Source organism: Haliaeetus albicilla, chromosome 4 (assembly GCF_947461875.1).
Source record: "Haliaeetus albicilla chromosome 4, bHalAlb1.1, whole genome shotgun sequence".
Lineage (NCBI taxonomy): Eukaryota > Metazoa > Chordata > Aves > Accipitriformes > Accipitridae > Haliaeetus > Haliaeetus albicilla.
In genome coordinates this window covers 46,021,741-46,041,401 of record NC_091486.1, presented here as the reverse complement: position 1 = coordinate 46,041,401, position 19,661 = coordinate 46,021,741, and the positions used below count along the sequence as shown (strand labels likewise).

Genomic DNA, 19,661 nt, shown 5'->3' with positions numbered 1-19,661 from the left:
ACCTCGCTACCGGCAGTCACCTGCACTCCTCGACGTCCCCAGCTGGCCCCAGGCCGGTGTCACTGGGGCTGGTGACATCCATGGCCACGTCGCTGAGCCCCACGCTGGCCATGCGCCCATCATAGACTGCCCGGATGAAGATGCCCTCCAGCCCCTGCAGCACCAGCAGCAGCAGCTCCCGGCTTACTGGGGCACCCTCCTCATCCTCCCAGTGGTCCTGCCAGGACAGTGACACCGGTGTCACCCCAGGGTGATGCCAATGCTGGCATCAGCCACTGCTGCCACTGGCTTCACCCACCACCACTGGCTTCACCCATCCATCAGCAGCATCACCCACCCGCCACCACCAGCATCACCCACCTACCACCCACCCACGACCATCACCAGCATCACCCATCGCCCACTATCACCAGCATCACCCACCCACCCACCATCACCAGCATCACCCACCCACCATCACCACCATCATCCACCCATCACCACCACCACCACCACCACCCTCCCACCCACCACTGCCATCCCCCACCCGGCTCCCACCCACCTCGGTGAAGGGCACATGCCGCCGGTTGAGGACATCGGGCCGGGTGGCTCCGGCGCGTGCCCGCAGCTGCCGCCCGTGGCCCCGCAGCACCACGTCAGGGTGGGTGGTGGGCTCAGGGGGTCCCCGCCCCAGCCGGTACCGCACCCCGTAACTCAGCGCTCCCCCGTAGGCATCCACCTGGCAGCATCAGTGGGCTGTCAGCAGCCGTGCCGCCGGCGTCCCCAGCCCTGTCCCCACCCCCAGTGTCACCTTGTCCCCAAGGAAGGCATCTGGCAGCGCCCAGAAGGCATCGAGGGCCAGGAAGCGGCGGGACAGATCCAGGAGCTGGAATTCCTCAGCGCCCACGTCCACGTGGAGCTGGGTGGCCGAAAGCACCGGCGGGGATGGTGCGGCCGGCACCGTCACGTTGACGCCTGCAAGGAGATGCTCAGCCCCTGGCGTGTCCCTTGTCCCCTGTCCCTTGTCCCCATAACTCACCCTTGAAGTCGTCGGGGCGGTCGAAGCGGAGGCGGAGGCGGTGGCGGTGCCGAGCAGTGGCACGGCAGGCGGTGGTGACACCGAAGCAGAAGCAGGGCAGGCAGCGGGATGTCCCCGTCACCTGGAAGTGGCCCTCGGGGCACGGTCCTGCGGGAGATGGTGTGTGACGGTGCCGGTGCCGTGGTGGGGGTGGGGTTGGATGGGGAGCGGAGGGCGGGGGACGCTCACCAGGGCGGGTGACGGTGAGGATGCTGTCGGGGATGCCGAAGACCATGCCGAGGGTGTTGATGGCTTCACAGGTGTAGGCGCCTTGGTCGGCTTCTTTCACGTCCCGGATGGTCAGCGTGCCCTGCCCGGCCTCGCTCACGATCGACACCCTGCGCGGCAGGCTTGGCACCCGGTGCCCGGCACACGCAGCACCCGGCATGCTCGGTACCCAGCACCGGCAAAGGAACACGCCCCTGCTGCATGCCCAGGCCCCGCCCCTAATCGCACGCCCCGCCCCCTCGTGCAAGCCCCGCCCTCAGGGGAAGCCCCGCCCACCGTGCAGCTCCCCTGTCCACCGTGTGCATGGCCCCTGCTGGCTGTTAGCTCCGCCCCTTTGCTGGGAGTTTTGCCCCAACGCCCCGCCCACCACAGCAGGCCACGCCCCTGTACAAGCACCACCTCCAAGTGCAAGCCCCTCCCACCATAGCCCCCTCCTGCCACAAGCCCCTCCCGCCACCAGACACCCCTCCCCCAAAATGCAAGCCCCTCCCACCACTACAGGCCCCGCCCCAAGCACGACCACCACCTCCACCCCAAGCACAAGCCCCTCCCCCAAGTGCAAGCCCCTCCCACCGCAGCACACACCCCGAGGGCAAGCCCCTCCCCAAAGAGAAGCCCCGCCCCCTCCCCAAGCCCCGACCCCCCGACCCCTCGGCCAGCTCCCCTTGCCCCTGTGGGCCACCCCCCCTTCGACCCCCGCCCCCTTAGGCCCCGCCCACCGGACCACGCCCCACCCCCACCTGTGGCTGCTGGGGGTGTGGCCCCAGTTGAGGCGCCAGGTGATGATGGGGGTGGGGACGCCGGTGGCCACGCAGGTGAAGGTGACCGTCTGCCCCGGCACCGCCCGCACCGACTCCCGGGGGAGCGTCACCACCTGCGGGGGCACTGCCCGCACCCCCCCGTCACCACCCCGCGCCCGGCGTGGCACCGCCTGCCGACGGGGTCACCGGCACCGGGTCACCAGCACGGCACCGCGTGGGGACAGGGCCACCAGCACGCCACCCGGCACCGCGCTGTGGCACCGGGTCCCCAGCGTGGCACGGCTTGGGGACGGGGTCACCAGCACCAGGTCCCCAGCTCGGCTTGGGCACGGGGTCCCCGGCGTGGCACGGCTTGGGGACGGGGTCACCAGCAAGGGGTCCCCAGCCCAGCTTGGGCACGAGGTCCCCAGCGCAGCACCCGGCACCGTGCCATGGCACCGGGTCCCCACCGTGGCACCAATTGGGTGCGGGGTCCCCAGCACTGTAGCCAGCACAGTGCCGTGACAGAGGGTCCCCAGCGTGGCACGGATTGGGCACAGTGTCCCCAGCACAGTGTCGTGTCCCCAGCCCGGTGCCATGGCACGGGGTCCCCAGGCGCGGTGTCCCCAGCCCGGTGCCATAGCGCAGGGTCCCTGGGTGTAGTGTCCCCAGCCTGGTGCCGTGGCACGGGGTCCCCCGCACACAGTGTCCCCAGCCTGGTACCGTGGCATGGGGTCCCTGGCACATCTCGGGGTCCCTGGCACAGCTTGGGACCAACGTCCCCAGCCTGGTGCCATGCCATGGGGTCCCTAGCACAGCTCGGGCGCGGTGTCCCCAACCCGGTGCCATGGCACAGCATCCCCGGGCACAGTGTCCCCAAGCCTGTGCCACAGCACCGCATCCCCAGCACAGCTCGGGCGCAGCATCCCCAGCACGCAGCCACATCGCAGTGTCCCCAACCTAACACCGGGCACCACGTCCCCAAGCCTGGTAGAGGTGTCCCTTCGCCTGGGCCGACGTGTCCCCTCCCGGTGTCACTTACCGCAGCCGACCTCATCGGAGCGGTCAGGACAATCGGGTTCCCGGTCGCATTGGTAGCTGGCACGGATGCAGCTCCCGCTCGCCACGCACCGAAACTCTGCTGGCCCGCACGCCGCACCGGGCGCTTTGGTGGCTGCAGCGGTGACGGTGACACGTGTCAACCGGGATCGTGTCACCGCGCGTGTCCCCCAACCTGGCCATACTCACGGCAATCGGTCTCGTCGGAGCCATCCCCGCAATCGTTCTCGCCGTCGCAACGCCAAAGCTTGAGGGCGCAGTGCCCGTTGCGGCACTTGAACTCGTTGGGTTCGCAGGGCGAGGGGGTGCCTGGGTGGGGGGCGGGGGAGGTCGTCAGCACCCATAGGGTGCCCCCCACCCCATCGCCACGGCACCGCAAACTCACCGCAAGCTTCCTCGTCGCTGCCGTCGGCGCAGTCGGGCTCGCCGTCGCAGACGTAATCGCGGGGGACGCAGCGCCCGTTGGCGCAGGCGGCTTCGCCCGCTTGGCACCCACCCGTCGGCGGTTTGGGGGGGCGCGGGGTGAGCAGGCGACGCGGGGGGGTGGTGGCGGCGACGGTGACGGTGCTCACCGGGCGGGTGGTGGCGGGGCGGGCGGTGGTGGGGGGCATCCGTGTCGGGTGGTCTGTGGGGATGATGGGGGGGATTATGGGGGGGAAATGAGGGTCCGGGGGGGGTTATGGGGGGATTGGGGGGAAATGGGGGTGCAGGGGGGTTATGGGGGGCTGGGGGGGAATAGGAGTGTGGTGGGGGGGTTATGGGGGGGTTATAGGGAGGAAATGGGGGTGCAGTGGGGGATTTAGGGGTGTTTAGGGGGGAAATGGGGGTACAGTGGGGGGTTATGGGGGTAAATGGGGGTGCAGCGGGGTTATGGGGGTTATAGGGGAGAAATGGGGGTGCAGTGGGGGGGTTACACGGGTATAGGGGAATTGGGGGTGCAGGGGGGAGGTTTATGGGGGGTTATAGGGGAGGTGGGGGTGCAGGGGGGGTTTAGAGGTGTTTAGGGGGGAATGGGGGTGCAGGGGGGGGTTGTGGGGAGTATAGGGGAAATGGGGGTGCAGTGGGGGGTTTATGGGGGTGCAGTGGGGGTTTAGGGGTGTTTAGGAGGGGAAATGGGGGTGCAGTGGGGGGGTTTATGGGGGATTATAGGGGAGAAGAGCGTGCAGTGGGGGAGTATGGGGGGTAGAGGGGGGAAATGGGGGTGTGGGGGATTTATGGGGGGTTATGGGGGAAATGGGGGTGCAGGGGGGGGGGTGGGGGGAGGTCTCACCACAGCCGTCCTCGTCAGAGGCGTCGTGGCAATCGGGCCGGTGGTCGCAGCGGTATTCGCCGGCGATGCATTCGCCGCTGCCGCAGGTGAACTCCAGGGAGGTGCAGGCGCGTGGGTGGGGGGTCACTAGTTGCGGGCGGGGGGGGGTCACCGTGGTCAGGGTGACACCCCCCACCCCCCAAAGATCCACCCACCAGAAATTTGGAGGGGGGGGGGGTGTCAAGACACACTGCTACGCGGGACCAGGTGATGGGATGGGATCTATGGGGGCGGTCTGAGCGCACACACCCCCCCCAGGGTGTCCCCCCCCCCCGGCACTCACCGGCCCCCAAGCGCCGAAACTGGAAGCCGAGGGGGGAGGTGAGGTAGGAGGCGATGGAGCCGGCGGCCACCAGGTCCCGCAGGACCCCCCCCAGCTGCGCCTCGTCCCCGTTCCCCTCTGAGCCCACGTCCAGCTCCACGAAAACGTCGCCTTCCAGCTCTCTGGGGGGGGGTGGAAAGGGGAGGAGGGGGTGTCAGCACCCCAAAATCTCCCTCCTGCACCCTGCCAAATCTTCTCTGGACCCCCAAAAGCTCCTCTGCACTCCCAAAACATCCCCATCCCCCCAAAACCTCCCCTGCACCCCCAAAAGCTCCCCTGCACCCCCAATTATCACTGCACCCCCAAACCTCCCCATCACCCCCAAAAGCTCCCCACCATTCCCAAACTCCCCACTGTCTCCCCAAGCTTCCCCATCACCCCCAAACCTTCCCACTGACTCCCTGGACCTCCCTGCCCCCCAGTCCTCCCCTGCACCCCCAAAACTTCCCATCCCCTCCAAGCCCTCCTGCCCCCCCAAACCTGCCCATCCCCACAACCCCCTCCACACCGCAAAACGTCTCCATCACCCCTAATCCCCCCCACAGCCCCCCCAAACCTCCCCATCACCCTTAAACCCCCCCACCAACTCAAACCTCCCAGTATCCCCCAAACCTCCCCTGTACCCCCAAACCTCTCCTGCATCCCCCAAACCTCCCCAGCCTCCTTGACCCCCCCCAAACCTTCCAGCCCCCCCCAAACCCCCTAAAACCCCCTAAGCCCCCCCAAACCCCCCCAGCTCACTTGATGAAGACCACGCTGACCACCTGCTCCCCGGGCACCTTGTAATACTCAGACTCCAGCTGATTGGTGGGGGGAGCAGAAAATGGGGGGGTCAGGGTGCTCCCTTGGGTGCCCCCAACCCCCCAGCACCCCCCTCCCCGGGAGTCCCCCCTTACCGTATCCACCACGGCCTCGGAAACCTCCCGAAATTCCTCAGATTCGGGGTCCTCCAGCTGCTGGCTGTAGTCGATGCTGCGGGTGAAGTTCACCAGCGCCCGGAAATAAACTGGGGGGGGGGATCAGAAATGGGGGGGGGGGCTGTCAAAAATGGGGGAGATGGCACCTGCACCCCCCCAAAAATACCCTCCTGTGACCCCCACCCAGCTGCGACCCCCCCATCCAGCTGTGATCCCCACCCATCCAGCCGCATCCCCCCCAACATATGGCACTGGGAGAAAAAAGTGGGGGTGCAGCAAGGGGGGGGTCCCCCAATATGTGTCACTTACTCAGCGGGGGGTCGTCCTCGGGCTCCGCCACCACCATGCCCGCCGGTGCGGGGGGGGGCCCGAGCGCTGCCCGCCGAGGAGGAGGATGAAGAGGAGGAAGAGGAGGAAGAAGAGGAAGAGGATGGAGAGGAGACAGAGCTTGAGAGCGGTGACACGCAGGTGACACCCAGGGGACAGGTGCCACCCCCACGGCGTCCCCTTACCGGTGGGTGCCAGCCCGACGACGGGTATGTGGGTAGCGCTCGCCGGTGGCCAGGTGATGCCACTGCCGTCCTCCCCGCTGCCATCTGCAATGGGGACAGCACGGGTGGCAACCCAGGGTGGCACACATCCAGGGTGACAACCACCCAGGGTGGCATCCACTCACGGTGACACCCACCCACCCAGTGCCACCTTACTGCCAGATGCCACCAGGTCCCGCTGCCGTCTGCAAGGGGGACAGCGCCAGTGGCATCCAGGGTGGCACCCGCCCGTGGTGACACCCACCCAGGGTGGCACCCACCCGTGGCACCTCGTGCCACCTTACCGATGGATGCCACCAGGTCCCGCTGCGATCTGCAATGGGGACAGCACGAGTGGCGGCCACTCGTAGTGACACCCACCCACGGTGGCACCCACCCAGGGTGGCACCCACCCAGTGCCACCTTACTGGCCAGATGCCACCAGGTCCCACTGCCATCTGCAATGGGGACAGCGTGAGTGGCACCCGTGGTGACACCTACCCAGAGTGACACCCAGCCACAGTGACACCCACCCACGGTGGCACCCACCCAGCGCCACCTTACCACCAGACGCCACCAGGTCCCGCTGCCATCCGCAATGGGGACAGCACCAGTGGCGTCCAGGGTGACACCCACCCACGGTGACACCCACCCACCCGGTGCCACCTTACCTCCGGATGCCACCAGGTCCTCGTCGTCAGAGAGGTGTTCGTAGTACCGGCGTCCCCGCGTCCCTCCGACGTGGTCGGCCACCGTGTCCTCGGGGAAGGAGGTCTCGGCCAAGCCCCGGGTGCCGCGGGTGACCTGGGGGACACCCGTCACCCCTCCGCTGGGTGCCAGGCCACGTCACCGGCACCGGGGAAGGGGGGTAAGGGGGGACACACAGATGGGTGCTGGCAGGGCCAGGGCCGCATAGCTGCGCGGTGGAGTCACGGCGCGGGGGGGGGAATGAGCTCATCACCCACCCACCGCATTCCTGCGCCGCCACGGCACCGCCACGGCAGCGGGCACACGCGTGTGCCGGCACACGGGGAGGGGGGCGTGCGCGAGGGGACCGCGGGCTGTGCACACGCTTTTGCACTGCTACGGGCACGCACCGACACGGGGACGCGTGTGCATGCTGACACGTGGCTGTGCACACGTGTTTGCACCGCTACATGCACACACCGACATGGGGATGCACGTGCATGCTGACACGTGGCTGTGCACATGTGTTTGCACAACTACATGCACGCACCAACACGGAGATGCGTGTGCACGCTGACACGTGGCTGTGTACACGCATTTGCACCACTGTGTGCATGCACTGACACGGGGATGCGTGTGCACAGTGGCGTGGGGCTGTGCACACACCTTTGCACTGCTACGTGCACGCACCAACATGGGGACGCACGTGCACACTGACATGTGGCTGTGCACACGCTTCTGCACCTGTACACGTGTGCACCGACACAGGGATGCGTGTGCACACTGACATGGCTGTGCACATGCCTTTGCACCGCTATGTGCGTGCACTGACACAGGGACGCGTGTGCACAGTGGCGTGGGGCTGCGCACGTGTGCTTGCACCATTATATGTGTGCACTGACATGAAGATGCGTGTGCAGAGCGACATGGGGCTGTGCACACATGTTTGCACCACTACATGTGTGCACCAACGCAGAGACGTGTGTGCACAGCACCATGGGACTGTGCACGTATGTTTGCACCATCACACGTGTGTGCACTGACACGGCGATGCACGTGCACGCCGACACATGCCTGCGCACCTGCCTTTGCACCGCCACACGCGTGCACTGACACGGGGACGCACGTGCATGCCGACACGTGGCCGTGCACACGTATTTGCACACTGACATGCGGGTGCACACGGACGCCTGCGTCTGCACCGCTACGCGTCCTCACCGGCAACACAGTGCCGCGTTGGCTGCGTCACGCCTGTGCACCAACACATGCACACGCGTGTGCGCCGCCCCGGCGGGTGCCCCTCGGCCCGTGTCCCCCCCCCCACTGCCCCCGGCGCCCGCCGTGGCGAGGAATCCGTCGGGGCAGCACTTTGCTGTGCAAACAAGCGCCAGGGGGGATTAAGCGGGTGCTGGGGGACGGGGAGGGGGGGGACGTGGCCACTCGCCTGCACAAACGGGGGGGACACGGCACCCTGAGGGAGTCTGGCTCGGGGTGGGGGGACCCCGTGGGTGCCAGCGCAGCCCCGGCCTGCTTGGGAGGGGGGAGGTGGGGTGCGGAGGGGGAAACTGAGGCACGGAGGAACTCATGCGTGCGTTGAGCTGGGGGGTGCTCTGCTACTGCTCCCCACACGTGCATTGAGTGTGTACGTGCTCTGCTGCTGCCCTTCACGCATGCACTGAGCGCGTGGGTGCTCTGCCATCATCCCCACGCGCATGCACTGAGCGTGCAGGTCCTCTGCCATTGCTCCCGACACATGCACGGACTGTGTGGGTGCTCTGCCACTGCTCTCCAAGGCATGCACCGAGTACGTGGGTTCTCTGCTACTGCCCCTCACATGTGCACTGAGTTGTGGGTTCTCTGCTACTGCCCCTCACGCATGCGCCGAGTACGTGGGTTCTCTGCTACTGCCCCTCACGCATGCACTGAGTATGCGGGTTCTCTGCTACTGCCCCTCACACAGGCACCGAGTACGTGGGTCCTCTGCTGCTGCTCTCCACACGTGCATTGAGTGTGTACGTGCTCCACCATCACCCCATCCATGCATGCACCGAGTATGTGGGTTCTCTGCCCCCGCTCCCCACACATGCACTGAGCGGGCGGGTGCTCAGCCCTGCCGGGCAGCGGGCCCCATCCTGACCAAGCGGAAGGGCAGCTGCCTGTTCTGTCACCGGCGGTGGCCAGGGAGGGGACAATCACCCCTCTCCTGTTACCGGAAGCCTCCCCGCGCCACGGCCCCGCACCCGGACGCCTGGGTTCCCCCCGCCGCCGCCGGGGCACCGCGCCCGGCCGGACGCCGCCGCCGCCGCTCACATTTTCCACTCGCTGGCCCAAATCCTGCCCCGCACCCTGGGGAAAACCCGGGGGGGGGAGGCTGAGGAAGAGGAGGGTGAGGAAGCACCACCCTGTCCCACGTGCAGCTTCGCTTGATGAACCTTGTGCCCCAAATTCGGGGGGGACCTCAACTTCTCCTCCCCCCCATCAATTTGGATGTGTCCCCTTGTCAAGATCGGGATGTGCCCCCCTCAAAATCTGGATGTGCCCCCCCTAAATTCTGGATGTGTGTCCCCCCCTTTACTTCATCCGGGCGAGGAAGAGGAGGTGACGCACGGCAGGAATAATAACCGGGGGGGGTGTTATTAATAGCAGCCCCCCCTCAGCCTTATTGTTCCCCCAAGGTCGTGGCTACAAGGTGTTTCCCCCCCCCCCTCAAAAAACCTTCCTCCTCCCCTGGGGGTCCCCTGGGATGGAGGGGACCCCGCTGTGGTGCTTAGCCACCCCTAGTTTTTGGGGGACCCCCCCAGGTTTTTTTTTGGGGGGGGGGATGCCAGCACAGCTGGTGGGATACTGGTCCCTTGGGGGGGGGGGGGGTGTTACAGGCAGCTGCCTACCCCCTCCCCGCTGCTCCCCCCCCCCCGTGATTTTGGGGGTGCAAACAGCTGTGGGGTCAAAGTCACTCCTGGGGGGGAAGCAAATATTTGTGTGCCTAATTTAGCCCAAAAGAGCTGGGCTTTTGGGGGGGGGGCAACGCCCCAGGGGTGCTGAGGGGACCCAGGAGTCTGGGCTGGCCTTGTCCTGCTCTTCCTCCTCCTCCTCCTCCTCCTCCTCCCAGCCAGGCCATCTTTGGCGATGGGAAAGAGCTGAAGCGCGCCGGGAGCTCGCAGGGCCACGTGCGCTGGGGACCCTTGGGGGGGGACACACATACACCACCCTGGGGAATCCCGAGTGGGTCCCCAAGGGTCCCCACGGGGGACACGAGCCCCCCCCCCCCCATCCCTTCCCAAAAGCGTGGGAGCAAGCAAAGCCGGCGCGAGCGCGCACACGAGCGTGCAAGAGTGAGGGTGCAAGCAATGAGGGTGCTGGGAGCGCCCCGGGTGGGTGCGGGTGTGTGCACACGCGGGTTCGTGGCCCCCCCACCTTCTCCCCCCCCGCTTCCCCCCCCCAGGGCTGGCGATCTTATCGCACATTCCTGCTGCGCCCTCACCCCCCCCTTCATTAACCCTTCACAGCCCTCGGGGGGGGCACCCCCACGCCAGAACCCCCCCCCGTGGAGTGGGTGGACCCCCCCCTGCATTTTTTTAAGGGGGACACACACACATTCCTCAGCATCCCAGAGTGGGGGGGGGGGATATTGGGGTGCCATCTCATCATGTTGTCCCCAAATCCCCCTGTCCCGTAGCGGAACGGGGTTGGCGAGGTGGGGGGAGGGCAAAATGGGGGGACTCCCCCCCACTTTCGTCCCCACCAGCCCTCCCCCCGGGACGTGGGTGGGAGCCCCACGGAGCGGGGGGGGGGCAGCCCTGCCAGCATGGCCCCGAGCAACAAGGCCCCCTCTGTTCTCAGCCCCGGGCATCGTCCCAGCCCCAAACCACCCCCCTGCCCCCCCCCCACCCCGCCCCGGGTGGGGTGGGGGGGGGCCCCACATCACCATCAGCCCCCCTACCTTGCTTGGGGACCCCCCCGTCAGACAGGGGATGATGCTCTGCCCCACGGTGCAAACCCACCCTGCACCCCCCTTGGGGGGGGCACCCAGAGGTGTCACCTCCCCCCCCACTGCATCCCAGCTGGGTGTGACCCCCCCCCCCCAGGGACACCCCCAGACGCAGCCCCCCCCGCCCCCCCCCGAGGGGGGGTATTTTGGGAGAGCTATTTTTAGGGTGGCTGGCGCCACCCGTCACCCTTTAAATTTAGCCAGGGTGGGAGAGGGGGATGGGGGGGGCGCGGCGGGGGAGCAGCACCCCAAAAGCAGGATGCACCCCTATACGTGGCCACCCCACCCAGGACCAGGAGAGCAGTGGGGTCTCGGGGAGGGGGGGGTGGAACAGCTCGACCCCCAGGGTCAGGAGCCCATGGGTGGCTTTGGGGGATGATGGGGACCCCCCACCCCGGGACCTGGGGGACCCCAATTCCCTGAGGGGACAGGGTGCGGTGACAGGGACCCCACGTGCCCCAGGTTTCGGGGGGACCCCAATTCCATGAGGGGGACGGGGCGTGGTGACCCCATGTGCCCCTGGTCCCTGGGGGACCCCAAGTCCCTTAGGGGACAGGCACGGGGGTGGGCACACCATGCACCCCGGGTTTATGGGGGGACCCCAATTCCCAGATGGGACAGGGCATGGGGATGGGGCCCCCACCCCTCCTTGCTGTTTGGGGGGGACCCCAGTTCCCTCAGGGGCCAGGGCAGGGTGCTGGGGTCTCCACATGCCCCCGGTACATGGCAGGGGGGGGGACGACACCCCCAATCCCTTAGGGACCGGGGCAGGGTGCCAGGGACCCCGCATCCCCCCTGGTACGGGGGACACACACCCCAATCCCTTAGGGCATGGGGACCCCACATCTCCCTGGTGCCCAGGAGGACCCCAATTCCCTGATGGGACAGGGCAGGATCCCGGGGTCCCCGCACCCCCTCAGTACCCGGGGGGGGGACCCCAATTCCCCTTTAGCGACCAGAGCCCAATGCCGGGGACCCCGCACCCTCCTGTAGCTCGGGGAGGGGACGGGACACCCCCCAAAAATCCTTTCGGCCACAGCGCACCGCCCCCCCCAAATACTTTAAGGACCCCCCCCAACTCCTTCAAGGGACCCCAACTCCTTGAGGAGACCCCAACTCCGGGATGGGGATCCCAACTCCTTTAGGGGACCCCCAACTCCGTGGAGGGGGGAATCCCAACTCCGGGGGGGGCACCCCGATCCCTCTAGGGGACCCCAACTTCTTGCGGGACCCCGCCACCCCCTGGGGACCCGAGGGGACGCGGGGGGGGGGCACACACTCACTCCGAGGAGGGCTCCGAGCAGCAGGAGGGCTCCCAGCCCCGCCGGTACCGGCGGCCCCATCGCCCCGCTTCGGCCCCGCCGCTCCGCTCCCGTCCCGCTCCGCTCCCGCGTCGCCGCCCGCCCCGGGGCCCCGCCCAGCCCCGCCCCGCCCCGCCCCGAGGCGGGGCCGGCCGGGAGCGCGCCCACGGGGCGGGGTGGGGGGGGTGGGGGTCAAGTCTGGGAACTTGAAGGGGACACGGGGAGGGGGGGGGCGTGGGGAAAGTGGAGGGGAGGGTGTCCTCTGGGAAGTTCTACGGGGACACGAGGGGGCGTGGGGACCCAGGGGACATCTCTGTGCATGTCCACGGGGACACAGGGGGTCGTGGGGACCCAGGTGACATCTCTGTGCATGTCCACGGGGACACGGGGGGGGGCGTGGGGACCCAGGGGACATCTCGGTGCATGTCCACGGGGACACAGGGGGTCGTGGGGACCCAGGTGACATCTCGGTGCATGTCCACGGGGACACGGGGGGGGGCGTGGGGAGCCAGGGGACATCTCTGTCCATGTCCACGGGGACACGGAGGGGCGTGGGGACCCAGGGGACATCTCTGTGCATGTCCACGGGGACACGGGGGGGGCGTGGGGACCCAGGGGACATCTCTGTCCATGTCCACGGGGACACTGGGGGGCGTGGGGACCCAGGGGACATCTCTGTCCATGTCCACGGGGACACGGGGGGGCGTGGGGAGCCAGGGGACATCTCTGTGCATGTCCACGGGGACACGGAGGGGCGTGGGGACCCAGGGGACATCTCGGTGCATGTCCACGGGGACACGGGGGGGCGTGGGGAGCCAGGGGACATCTCGGTGCATGTCCACGGGGACACGGGGGGGGCGTGGGGACCCAGGGGACATCTCGGTGCATGTCCACGGGGACACGGGGGGGGGGCGTGGGGACCCAGGGGACATCTCTGTGCATGTCCACGGGGACACGGGGGGGGGGCGTGGGGACCCAGGGGACATCTCTGTGCATGTCCACGGGGACATGGAGGGGCGTGGGGACCCAGGGGACATCTCTGTGCATGTCCACGGGGACACGGGGGGGGGCGTGGGGAGCCAGGGGACATCTCTGTGCATGTCCACGGGGACACGGAGGGGCGTGGGGAGCCAGGGGACATCTCTGTGCATGTCCACGGGGACACGGGGGGGCGTGGGGACCCAGGGGACATCTCTGGGAACTTGCAGGGGACACGGGGGGGGCGTGGGGACACCGGGGCGGACACCTCTAGGAACTTGCAGGGGACACGGGGGGGCGTGGGGACACTGTCTGTGCCACCTAGCCGGGGACACAAATGCTCACAGGGACGTGGCCGTGGGAGGTGCCCACGGAGACACGGGGGTGACACGAGTGTCCCCACAAGACACACGGTGCCCCTGTGGGACCCCACAGCCCCTGGGTATGTGGGGCAGTATGGGGGCTATAGGGGACATGGGGTTATAGGGGCTATGGGGAGCACTAGGGACATGGGGTGGTATAGGGGCTATAGGGGACACAGGGGGTTATGGGGGCTATGAGGGGCACCAGGGACATAGGGCAGTATGGGGGCTATAGGGGACACAAGGAGCATGGCAGATATAGGGGCTCTAGGAGGCACAGGGGAGTTATAGGGGCTACTGGGGGAACCAGGGGCACTGGGGAGTATGGAGCATACTGGGGGCAGAGGGGCCATGGGGTGCATGGGGGATATAGGGGCTATGCGGGTAGCAGGACATGAGGGTATGGGGGGCACAGGGGCTATGGGGGGGCACCAGGTGCCTGAAGGGTATAGGGGCTATAGGGACCCCAGCTGCTATGGGGGACACTGGGACTCTGTGGACCACAGGGGTTCTAGGCTCCGTGGTGTGTACCATGTGCCTATAGGGATGCTGAGGAGGGTAAGGGGCTATAGGGGGGCACAGAGGGTTACAGGGGGGGACCAGGGGCATTGAGGATATGGGGCTATGGGGGTCACAGGAGCTATGGGGTCCGGGATGGGGTATGTATGGAGGCCAGAGGGGGCCACCAGGGTCATGGGGGGTATGGGGGACTGTGGGGGACACAGGGGTGGTTATGGGGGCTATGGGGGCACAGGGGCTATGGGGTCTGGGAGGGGGGGATATATGGGCATGGAGTCCATGGGGGCTATAAGGGCAATAAGGGCTAGATGGGGACATCAGGGGCATGGGGCAGTATAGGGGGCACGGGGGGGTTATAGGGGCTATGGGGGGGCATCAGGGGCATGGGGCAGTATGGGGGGCACGGGGGGTTTATAGGGGCTATGGGGGGGCACCAGGGGCAGGGGTGGTATGGCGCCTGTAGGGGCACAGGGGCTATAGGGGCACAGGGGTCTACAGGGTCTCCGTTGGGTGCAGCTGGCTGGGTGCCAGATGCCACGTCCCCCCCAAGGCCAAGGTTAATGGTTAACCCTGCCAGTGCCCCCCCCCCCCCAGCACCCAGGTGGGTGCCAGGTGCTGGTTCCCAGGGGTGCCCTTGGGTGCCCCTGATACTGGAGGGGATTTAAGGCCAGCAGCCACCCCCATGTGCCCTGACTGAGCTATAACCACGATGCTGAGCCTCCTCCTGCTGCTGGTGGCTGGCGGTAAGGTGTCCCCGAGCCCCCACCTGTGTCCCTGAGCCCCCCACCCGTGTCCCCAACCTCGGGTGGGGTGATGGGTTCCCAGTGGGTGACGGGCGCCCTGTCCCGCAGGCAGCCAGGCCACGGGGCTGCCAAACTCACGGGTGGTCAACGGGCAGGATGCTGCACCCTATAGCTGGCCTTGGCAGGTGAGCGGGCAGGGGGGTAGGGTGGGGGGTGGCACCCGTGGGTGCTGTGGCACCCACCGGTGTCCTCGCAGATCTCGCTGCAGTACGAGCGGGACGGCACCTTCCGCCACACTTGCGGGGGCACTCTGATCGCGCCCAACTGGGTGATGACGGCCGCACACTGCATCTCGTGAGGGACCCCCCGAGACCCACGGCGGGTGCTGGGGGGGGACTGTTGGGGGTGCAGGAGGGAGTGTAAGGGGCGACAGGGGGTGTGAGGTGCAGGGGTGGGTGCATGGAGAGGATGTAGGGTGCAGGGAGGTACAGGGGGGCAGGGATGGGTGCAGGAGGGGTGCAGGGTGCATAAAGATTGTGGACGGTGCAGGAATGGGTGCAGGAAGGGGTGCAGCATGCATGAGGGGTGCAGGGAGGTGTGGGGAGGTGCAGGGAGTGTGCAGAAGGGGTGCAGGGTGCAGAAGGATTGTGCAGAGTGCAGGAATGGGTGCATGAAGGGGTGCAGCATGCATGAGGGGTGCAGGGAGGTGTGGGGAGGTGCAGGGAGTGTGCAGAAGGGGTGCAGGGTGCAGAAGGATTGTGCAGAGTGCAGGAATGGGTGCATGAAGGGGTGCAGCATGCATGAGGGGTGCAGGGAGGTGTGGGGAGGTGCAGGGAGTGTGCAGAAGGGGTGCAGGGTGCAGAAGGATTGTGCAGGGTGCAGGAATGGGTGCGTGGAAGGGATGGGGGTGCAGGGGGATGTAGGGTGCAGGAGGGGTGCAGGGTGTAGGGGCAGTGTGCAGGGTGCCAAATGGGTGCAGGACCGGGTGCATGGAGGGGATGGGGGCACAGGGTTTGAGCAGGGTGCATGGAGGGGGTGCTGGGTGCAGGGATGGGGTGGAGGGGTGATATATTGTGCAGGACGGGTACATGGAAGGGGTGCTGGGCGCAAGATGGGCACATGGGGGGTGAATGGAGGAGGTGCAGGGTGCAGGGAGGGGTGCAGGAGGGTTGCAGCACCCTGGGGTGCCGCCGGGTGCGGTGTCCCCTGATGTACCCGTCCCCTGGGCAGCTCCTCGCTCACGTATGAGGTGGTGCTGGGCGAGTACGACATGGGTGCCAGGGAGGGCTCCGAGCAGCGCATCCCCGTGGCCCCCACCGACATCTTCGTCCACCCCAAATGGCAAAGCTCCTGCGTGGCCTGCGGGTGAGCGGGGTCCCTGGGTGGGGGTGGGGGGGCTTGGGGACATTGTCCCCAACAGCCTCCCCCCCCCACCCCATGACACGTGTCCTTGCGTGGCAGCAATGACATCGCCCTGCTGAAGCTGCAGCGCCTGGCGGTGCTCAACACTCAGGTGCAGGTGGGGCAGCTGCCGCCGGCGGGCACGGTCCTGCCCGATGGGTACCCCTGCTACCTGAGCGGCTGGGGGCGGCTGGCCAGTACGTCCTGGGGGGGGACATGGATAGGGAGCAGATGGGGAGATGGTTGGAGGGATGGATGGGGAGATGGGGGGATGGGTGGGGAGGTGGCTGGAGAGATGGAGAGATGGATGGGGAGATGGTTGGAGGGATGGATGGAGGGTTGGATGGGGAGATGGAGGAAAGGATGGAAGGGTACAGGGATGGAGGGAAGGGTGGAGGGCTGGAGGGCTTGAAGGATGCGGGGTTGAAGGGATGGATGGATGGATGGATGGACGGATGGGTGGACGTGGGCTGGTTGGATGGATGTGGAGCAGACAGATACGTGGCTGGATGAGGGATAGATGATGGACGGCTGGCTGGCTGGCTGGCCATGGACGGTCAGGGCCAGCAGGAAGGACACGGAGCATGGCACGGCCCCCACCCCAGCCCCCCTAACACCCGGTTGGCAGCGGGGGGGCCACTGCCAGAGCGGCTGCAGGAAGCCCTGCTGCCTGTGGTGTCCTACGAGCGCTGCACCCAGCCCGACTGGTGGGGCATCCTCGCCATCCGCCACACCATGATCTGCGCCGGCGGGGCAGAGAAGGCCGGCTGCAACGTGAGTGCCATGCCGGGCCGGGGGGAGCACCCTGGGACCCCCCTGGCACTGACACTCCCCCCCATCCTGTACCCCAGGGCGACTCCGGGGGTCCCCTGAACTGCCAGGCAGCCGACGGGCACTGGGAGGTGCACGGCATCGCCAGCTTCGTCTCAGGGCTGGGCTGCAACGCGCCCAAGAAGCCGACGGTCTTCACCCGTGTCTCCGCCTTCGAGGACTGGATCGCCGAGGTGGGGAACGGGATGCTGGGGTGCCTGGGGTGCTGGGATGCCCAGGGTGCTGGGGAAATGGGATGCCATGATGTCAGGGTGCTGGAGCACCAGGGAACTGGGATACCAGGGTGTCAGGGTGCTGGGGTGCCAGGGCAACAGGGTGCTTGGGTGCCATGATGCCAGCGTACCAGGGTGCTGGGGTACCAGGGTGCTGGGTGCTGGAGTGCTGGGGCACTAGTGTACCAGGATGCCATGGTGCTGGGGTGCTAGGGCACTGGGGTGCCATGGTCCTGGGGTACCAGGGCTCTGGGGTGCCGGGGTACCAGAGTGCAAGGGTGCTGGGTACCGGAGTGCTGGGGCACTAGAGTACCAGGATGCCATGGTTCCAGGGGACTGGAACGCACTTGGGTGCCATGGTTCTGGGGTACCAGGGCTCTGGGGTGCCGGGGTGCCATGGTGCTCTGGTGCTGGGATACCAGGGTGCCAATGGGCCAGGCTGCTGGGGTGCTGGATTGCCAGAGTGCCAGGGTGCTGGAATGCTAGGGTGCCAGGGCAGTGGTGTGCCAGGGTGCTAGGGTGCCGGGGTGCCGCACTCCCCCCTCAGCAGCTTCTCCCTTCCAGACCATGAGCCAGAACTGAGCGTTGGCGGCAGCGACCTCCCAGTGTGGCATCGGGCAAATAAACCCCCAGATCTGGCACCACACGTGTCCTTGTGCTGGGGTGTGGGCACGCGGAGGGGCGGCCGGCATGTGGGGGCGGCAGATGTCACGGGCTGGGCGGGCACGGAGAGTACCCAGAGGTGCCCAGATACCACTGCATGGGCACCCAGAGACACCCCAGTGTCACAGGAACAGGCACCCAGAGACACCCAGATGCCACATGCACTGTTTGCCCTGAGGACCCATGGTGCCACAGGGATGGGCACCCACAGGTGCCCAGACACCATGGGGATGGGCACCCAAAGACACCCAGGTGCCACAGGGACAAGCACCCTGAAGTGCCCTGAAGCCATGAGGATGGGCACTGTGAAGCACCGTGATGCCAAAGGGACAGGCACCCCAAGGCGCCTTGAGGCCACAGGGATAGGCCCCCTGAGGTGCCCTGAGGACACGGGGATGGCCTCAGCCACATGCCCTGATGCCACGGTGATGGGCACCCAGTGACGTCCCGTCACCATGGGGATGGGAGCCCTGAGGCCCCCGGGATGGCCCCCTCCAGGCGCCCCAGGGCCGGACGGCCATGGCTGCAGCCTCTCTCCCGCCGTCTCCTGCCCTCCCGGCCCGGCCGTCGCTTCGCAACCACCGCCACCGGCGCGTGACCGGCAAACAAAGAACCCTTTCACCGGCGACCCCGCCGTGGCCAGCACCCCTGGGACCCCCCAGCCGGAGCACCCCAGGTCCCCCAACCCCACCCAGGCACCCCACGGTGATGGGTGCTGCAAGAACCCCCCGATTCCCCCGGGGATCTGGGTGGAAAATTCCGGCGCCGGGGCTGTATAAGTTTTATTGGCCCCTTGTCACTGTGTCCCGGGGGACCTTTGCTCTCCCCGCCGTGGCCCGGCATTGCCGCCATCGTCCGCCAGTGCCGCCCCGGCACGTTGCGGCCCTGCCGCTATCGCGGGCCCTTTGCTCGAAGAGGGGGGCTGAGGCCGCCCCAACTCGTGACACCCTTGCACAAGTGGGTGCCGCCTGCTGGAGGCCCTGGGGTGGGGACAGGGGTGACCTAACCCAGCGGCACCCAGCTGAGCCGGCTGTTTCTTATCAATACCGGCCGTGACCCCCGCTGGCGGTGCGAATTGGCGGTGACACGGCATGGGGTCGTGCTGCCCGTCGGGTGCAAATGCCCTGCGGGGGCAGCCGGGGGCAGGAGCATGGCGGTGCCGGGGTGCCAGGGGCTGACGTGGGTGCTACGAGCATGGTATTGGTGCTCTGAGCCTGGTGTGGGTGACACAAAGCATGGCAGGGGTGCTGCAAAGCATGGTATGGGTGCTGCGAGTCTGTTATGGGTGCTACCAGGCTGGCATGGGTACTGTGAGCCGGATAGGGGTGGTACAAGCCTGATGTGGGCGGTGCAAGCCTGGCATGGGTGCTGCAAGCCTGGCATGGGTGCTGCAAGCCTGGCATTGGCGGTGTAAGCCTGGCACGGGTGCTGCAAGCTTGGCATCAGCAGCATAAGCCTGGCATGGGTGCTGCAATCCTGGCATTGCTGGTGTAAGCCTGGCATGGGTGCTGCAAGCCTGGCATTGGTGGTGTGAGCTTGGCTTGGGTGCTGCAAGCCTGGCATGGGTGGCGCAAGCCTGGCTTGGGTGCTGCAAGTGTGGCATGGGTGGCCCACATCTGGAATGGGTGTTGCAAGCCTGGTAGGGGTGGTGCAAGCCTGGCATGGGTGCTATGAGCCTGGCACCAGTGCTGTGAGCCTGGCACGGGTGCTGCGAGGCTGGCACGGGTGCCGCGAGGCTGGCATGGCCCCCTGGCCCCCCTCCCGGGGCAGCTCCTCCCTCGCCGGTGGTGCCAGCCGCCTCTGAAAACCCCCGT

The 19,661-nt window shown here is 67.3% G+C and overlaps 2 protein-coding genes across 3 annotated transcripts in view; one reads left to right on the top strand and one right to left on the bottom strand.

The window, feature by feature from the left end:
- HSPG2 (heparan sulfate proteoglycan 2) overlaps positions 1-12,260 on the bottom strand; it is a 41,413-nt gene extending 29,153 nt beyond the window's left edge. The window contains exons 1-17 of the mRNA XM_069780379.1: positions 12,121-12,260; positions 6,834-6,966; positions 6,145-6,228; positions 5,942-6,007; positions 5,612-5,721; positions 5,457-5,515; positions 4,677-4,837; positions 4,355-4,480; positions 3,470-3,709; positions 3,274-3,393; positions 3,068-3,199; positions 2,026-2,170; positions 1,247-1,395; positions 1,019-1,165; positions 791-954; positions 542-718; positions 21-217 (exon numbers count right to left, since the gene is read on the bottom strand). Of these exons, the coding sequence (XP_069636480.1) occupies positions 21-217; positions 542-718; positions 791-954; positions 1,019-1,165; positions 1,247-1,395; positions 2,026-2,170; positions 3,068-3,199; positions 3,274-3,393; positions 3,470-3,709; positions 4,355-4,480; positions 4,677-4,837; positions 5,457-5,515; positions 5,612-5,721; positions 5,942-6,007; positions 6,145-6,228; positions 6,834-6,966; positions 12,121-12,180 (2,270 nt within the window). The 5' untranslated portion in view covers positions 12,181-12,260. The remainder of the gene's footprint in view (positions 1-20; positions 218-541; positions 719-790; positions 955-1,018; positions 1,166-1,246; positions 1,396-2,025; positions 2,171-3,067; positions 3,200-3,273; positions 3,394-3,469; positions 3,710-4,354; positions 4,481-4,676; positions 4,838-5,456; positions 5,516-5,611; positions 5,722-5,941; positions 6,008-6,144; positions 6,229-6,833; positions 6,967-12,120) is intronic.
- A 1,163-nt stretch (positions 12,261-13,423) lies between these two features.
- Positions 13,424-18,490, top strand: CELA3B (chymotrypsin like elastase 3B). Of its 2 annotated transcripts, XM_069780484.1 has the most exons (9): positions 13,424-13,558; positions 14,592-14,740; positions 14,849-14,925; positions 14,997-15,094; positions 15,971-16,105; positions 16,202-16,338; positions 16,770-16,915; positions 16,993-17,145; positions 17,749-18,490. In XM_069780484.1, exons 2-9 carry the CDS (start codon positions 14,707-14,709, stop codon positions 17,764-17,766), a joined length of 798 nt encoding a protein of 265 aa, XP_069636585.1. In that variant the 5' UTR covers positions 13,424-13,558; positions 14,592-14,706; the 3' UTR covers positions 17,767-18,490. The 2 variants fall into 2 exon arrangements, with proteins under 2 accessions (XP_069636585.1, XP_069636586.1); XM_069780485.1 differs by lacking the exon at positions 13,424-13,558 and having other exon boundaries at positions 14,491-14,740.
- The last annotated feature ends 1,171 nt before the right edge of the window (positions 18,491-19,661 follow it).